The sequence below is a fragment of the Mus caroli genome, unplaced genomic scaffold (assembly GCF_978045245.1).
Source record: "Mus caroli unplaced genomic scaffold, Mus_caroli_1 scaffold_2, whole genome shotgun sequence".
Taxonomy (NCBI): Eukaryota; Metazoa; Chordata; class Mammalia; order Rodentia; family Muridae; genus Mus; species Mus caroli.
In genome coordinates this window covers 68,360,383-68,365,919 of record NW_028227257.1, presented here as the reverse complement: position 1 = coordinate 68,365,919, position 5,537 = coordinate 68,360,383, and the positions used below count along the sequence as shown (strand labels likewise).

General features: G+C 42.9%; 1 protein-coding gene and 1 pseudogene across 1 annotated transcript; one reads left to right on the top strand and one right to left on the bottom strand.

Moving 5' to 3' along the window:
- Positions 1-256: 256 nt before the first annotated feature.
- LOC110289379 (olfactory receptor 4F3/4F16/4F29-like) lies at positions 257-1,219 on the top strand. The gene has a single exon (XM_021155555.2). The coding sequence runs from the start codon at positions 257-259 to the stop codon at positions 1,217-1,219; it is 963 nt and encodes a 320-aa protein (XP_021011214.1).
- A 1,700-nt stretch (positions 1,220-2,919) lies between these two features.
- LOC110289316 (bax inhibitor 1 pseudogene) lies at positions 2,920-3,901 on the bottom strand (annotated as a pseudogene).
- Positions 3,902-5,537: the final 1,636 nt, after the last annotated feature.

The window sequence follows — 5,537 nt, the reverse complement described above, 5'->3', positions numbered from 1 at the left end:
CCTCCCTTGGTTGTAAACTATAATAGTAAATTTAGGTTTAAATGATCAGGTCACCCTAAATATGTGAGAATAAAAAAATACTGTAGCCCATCTCTCTGTGATTCTGTATAATCTCACTGTAAAGCAACAGGTTGTCTTAGGTTTTTGTATTTGAGTCATTGCTTTACAACCAAGAAAACCCCTTAGTTAAAACTTAATTTTCCCCTCTTGTGCCCTTCAGGTGATAGTCAACTCATGGTCAAGCTTGCACAAGTTGATGGATGGAGGAAATCACTCAGTGGTATCAGAATTTTTGTTGCTAGGCCTCACCAATTCATGGAGAATTCAGATTCTCCTTTTTCTGTTCTTCACAGTATTCTATGTGGCAAGCATGCTGGGGAACCTGCTCATTATGCTCACAATCATCTCAGACCACCACCTGCATTCCCCCATGTACTTCCTGCTGGCAAACCTCTCCTTCATTGATACAGGTGTGTCCAGCATCGCTACTCCAAAGATGATTTATGACCTCTTCAGGAAGCACAAAGTCATCTCCTTGAATGGATGCATCACTCAGATGTTCTTCATTCACACTGTTGGGGGAACAGAGATGGTGTTGCTCATAGTCATGGCCTATGACAGGTACATCGCTATCTGTAAGCCCCTCCACTACCTGACCATCATGAGTCTCAGAATGTGCACTGTTCTTTTGGCTCTTGCTTGGATCATTGGCCTTATCCATTCTGTGGCCCAATTGGCTTTTGTTGTAAATTTACCCTTCTGTGGAGCTAATAAAATGGACAGCTTTTATTGTGATTTTCCTCGGTTCATCAAACTCGCATGTACAGACACATACAGACTGGAGTTCCTGGTCACTGCCAACAGTGGTTTCATCTCCATGGCCACCTTCTTCATCCTGATTGTGTCTTACATCTTCATCCTGGTCACAGTTCATAAACACTCCTCAGGTGCTTCCTCCAAGGCCCTCTCAACTCTCTCAGCTCACATCACTGTGGTCGTTTTCTTCTTTGGTCCTTGCATTATTGTCTATGTGTGGCCTTTCCCGACTTTACCCATAGATAAATTTTTAGCAATTTTTGATGTGATTATCACTCCTTTTATGAATCCTCTCATCTATACATTGAGAAATAATGAGATGAAGGTTGCGATGAGGAGACTATTTATTAGGGCTTTACATTTCAAAAATTCTTTTATTAGCAGTTTAAGAGATTTGAGTTAAACTAAAACATTCTTGAGGATAAAACATTTTTTATCCTGTACTGCATGCTCTTCTAAATAAACATATACAAGCAAAATTGAATGGACCCAGCAGATGATATTTACATGCCATATGGTATGTATACATACATATATATGTATAGATATACGTGTAGAGATATATATACATACATATATACATATTTATAGATACATATGTACATACATATAGACATATATGTCTGTATGTGTATGTAAAATTTATGTCTATGTGAAAATAATAAAAGAAGATGAGGCCTTGAATTTGATAGTGAAGAGTTGTCAGACATGAGAAGAAATTTATTATGTATCTGTAGTTTAACTGAATATATATATTTTTTTAAAGGTTAAGGAATTTTCTTTATTTTTTACAAATTAAGACTATGTAGATATATTTTTTTAATCAAAAACACGGTTGTCTTCACAGTATGAGTTAGCGAACACAGCCTGAGCTGGAACAGAGACCGGGGACAGAGTGGAGATGGACACCTGTGTTAAAAGCCTGTTAGGCATCTTAGTTAAAAGTAGTTTATATCATTCTTGGCACTGTTTCTAAAGAAAAACTCCTTTTTCCCAAGCAAAAAAGCACAAGAGGCGGAGTCTGGCTTCAGGAGGTAGAACTCAGTCATGTCCGGAGGGCTCGCAGTGTCGTTTTTTCTGGGGAGCTGCTGCCATCCCTTAGTTAGTAAGCTCAGGCCAGCGGGAGGCACCGGGCAGGCAGGGTGGCTGGCACCTTAGTGCACTGAGCCACTCTGGCTGCACCAGTCCAGTGCAGTCTCATGGGACAGTAACCCAGCAGCCACTGTGTCAACTGCACTGGCTCTGAGCAAAGAAATCCAAACCGCCATCCTACTGGGAATGGGCTGCCCATGGCTTGGTAGCGAGGGCCACAACCACTCCGGGTGCCACCTTTCTGTGCAGACTCTGGTGGCCCACAGTTTGGTCAACAGGCTTCTGCCCAAAAGACCAAAACTTGCTGGAAACAGGTGAACAAACCCAGTAAGTGATGTGCATCCGCAAGCGCCTGCTCCCTCCCAGCTCTGCCGAGACAAAAGTGCACAGAGGAGCTTCTGAGAGTCACCAGTCCCACCTCACCGACTCCGCATGGTCACCGGGAGCTGCAGCCGGTCTCCTTTCCTATCCTCCCCCCAAGACTTTACCCACAGCCACCTAGTGGAGTCCCATCAGTAACAAAGGTTGATAATTTTAAGAACCAACAAAGAAAAACACACTAGGGAACCTTGGAATTGTTGTCTCCACCTTGCCACACACACTTGGAGCGAGCTCTTCCCGTACTCAAGCCTCCCCACCCCACAGATGGAAAGCAGGTGGTTCCCTGAGGGCCGCTCAGAGTGGAAGAGAGCACTCACAAATCTACATCTCCTCCTCATGGCAAGGCAGAAAGGCCTGTGCCAGACTCAGGCAGCAGAGGAAGGAAGCACCCACCAGAGTCCACTCTGTGCAGGCCTGGCACCTTGGGACAGGCAAACACGCTGCCCAGTCTCACTGGAACTGTGAGAACCGAACCACAGGGCCAGAGAGGGTCCAGTCAGCAGCGGGGGGTCCATCTGCAGCGGCTCGGCAGGGTGCAGACTTCCGCTCTCACTTCTGGTGCCTGGCTGCCTGAGCAGAGCAGGTGGCTGTGATGGGCTGACAGAAAAGGGACGGGGAAGAACCCAGGACACGAAGCCAAACTCCAAACTATATTCACTATTCAGTTTTTTGATCAAAAAATTTCAAAATAGAGAAAACCACTAAGTACAAAAGCTTTCCTGATGCTTTCATTATCATAGAACACAACACCTGTGATGTGTGCAAAGAAACGGGGGGTGGGGGGGAGGGAGAGAAGGTGAGCTGGGAAAGGCTGACGGCCAGTTGGTCACTTCTTTTTCTTCTTCTTGTCCTTCTCATTGAAGGCCAGGATCAGCATGAGCTTCCTGAAGAGGGTAATGAAATCTAGGAAGAGGTCAACGCAGTGCCAGTTGTAATCCTTATCTCCATGTTCAGCCTTCTCAATAATGAGCTGAGTATCAAAGAGGACAAAGCCGCACATGACCAGCAGTCCCAGGTACAGGTTTTCCTGGAACAGCCAAATGGAGCCAAAGAAAAGGTTCCCCAGAGAGGACAGGAGCATGAGGCTCATGGCTGACATCAAGATACCTCCTAAAAACAGGTAGCTCCGGCGCCGGGCATACAGGGCGCTCAGGCTGAAGCAGGTGAAGATCATGGCCGTGCCCATGAAGGCCGTGGGGAGGATGCTGGGGTTGACAGCAATGCACAGCTCCAGGGCAGGTCCCAGGCCGACTCCTATGAGGAAGGCGAAGCCAGCGAGAAGTCCCAGTCTCTTTTGCTCGGTCTCATGGCTGTGGGGTGTTGCCATCAGCCAAATCATCAAGGCCAAGGAGCCCAGGGCAGAGAGTAGGCCAGCCTGGATGAAGTGTGTGACCACATGGACATAGGCCCCTGCTGCCGCCACAAACATACATAGTGCAAAACTGGCATAGACCTTCTTTAGGTGCTGCTGTGTCGAGGGAGTTATGTGGGAAAATTTTAAGAGGGCATCAAAGTTGATCATCCGATCAAATATATTCATGGCTCCAAAGTCTGTTCAGCACAGCCTCCGCTTCTCAGCCCACCTCTCCAGAGCTTCCCTGCTCTGCTAAAACCGGATCCTGAATATATTTTTAATTAAATATTTTTACTTAGTGCTTAAAAAGTTTCAAAAGTCTCTTCAACTTAATGTTTTAAAAAGCTACTGTGAGCCGGGTGTGGTGGCGCATGCCTTTAATCCCAGCACTCGGGAGGCAGAGGCAGGCAGATTTCTGAGTTCGAGGCCAGCCTAGTCTACAAAGTGAGTTCCAGGACAGCCAGGGCTACACAGAGAAACCCTGTCTCAAAAAACAAACAACAACAACAACAAAAAAAAAAAAAACAACAACAACAACCACAAAGCTACTGTGAAGTACCTCATCAAGTATTCTCTGCAGATCTGATTAGATCTTGCTAAAGAACTTTTGAATTCTGAACATATTAAAAAGCAGTAAATTCATCCTAAAATATAGTTTACATCAGATGCTGTGTCTTTTATGGAAGAGATGGCAACTTCCGGAACCTCACACACTGAACACGCTTTGTTATCGCAAATGTTAGAAACTTCTCTTTGACACTAGTCCTCAGAGACAGAGGTAGCTCTTCTAAACTGCATAGCAACCTCAATTCAAGCCTTGAGAATTGCTCGGTATCTGTACAGCAACAGAAATACACAAAATAAAGATTTTTTTAAGCTGGATAAATTCAAGAATTCAAGACTTCTATCATCTGAATTAGTTCACTGACAGGCAGATTTGACCATTTCTAACAGTTTTACATGAAGTTATAATTGAAAAGTAAGCTTTGTGGTCAATTACAGAGAAAAACAGGAAAAATCTAATAATTTTAGACAGTGCATATTTTTGAGACTATACAATGTAGATTACTATTGCACATATGTATTTGAAAAATGTTGCATCTTCTCTTTGTCTAGTCATTGTTTTGACAAAGAAGTATGTGTGACTTGTAGGGTCCGTATGAATACTTTGAATATTTTGTAGCTAAAAGATGAAAATACTGTATTATCAATAAAATAAAAAATAATATTATTGTTGGTCTTGCTTATAATTATGTAAAAAGTACAGAAATTAGGATAGAAAATAATTGCAAACTATTAAAAATAGAAATATTAAAAGAAGATGAGAAATATATTATGCTTTTCATATAACATATGATTTCTTTACATATAATCTTTGCAGTTAAGACAAACTTGAGGGACGTTTCCTCACTAATTGTATTACCAGATGATTCAAACCAGGTGTCACCTGAATACACTGTTTTGTCATGTTTGGGTTATACAACTGACAAGAAACAGACCTGCCATGCATGGGTTCCCAAATTACCTACAGCACTCCTTGCAAGAAACTATGAGAAAATCAGCAGAAGGACAATGCTGAGAGCTTCAATTAGTATCTTTCATTGATGTCTTGTATAATCACGCCACTGAACCTCAGCTACAGTATCGGAGCATTGTGAACTTGTAAATAGATGAGCTGGCACTCCTTTCTAGAGCCAACTACTTCAACATTCCTCTGAAATATCCTCCAAAGGCTCCAATATGAGTTTCTGTCTTAAACTCCAGGCAATAAAACTGAAAGAGAAATTGTATGTATAGCATAATAATAAGATTGTCAGTTTCCCATAATGCCCTGACTCTTCTGCTTGTCTCTAACTTGGCATAACTATCAACCTTAGTTGCAAAAAATATCTAG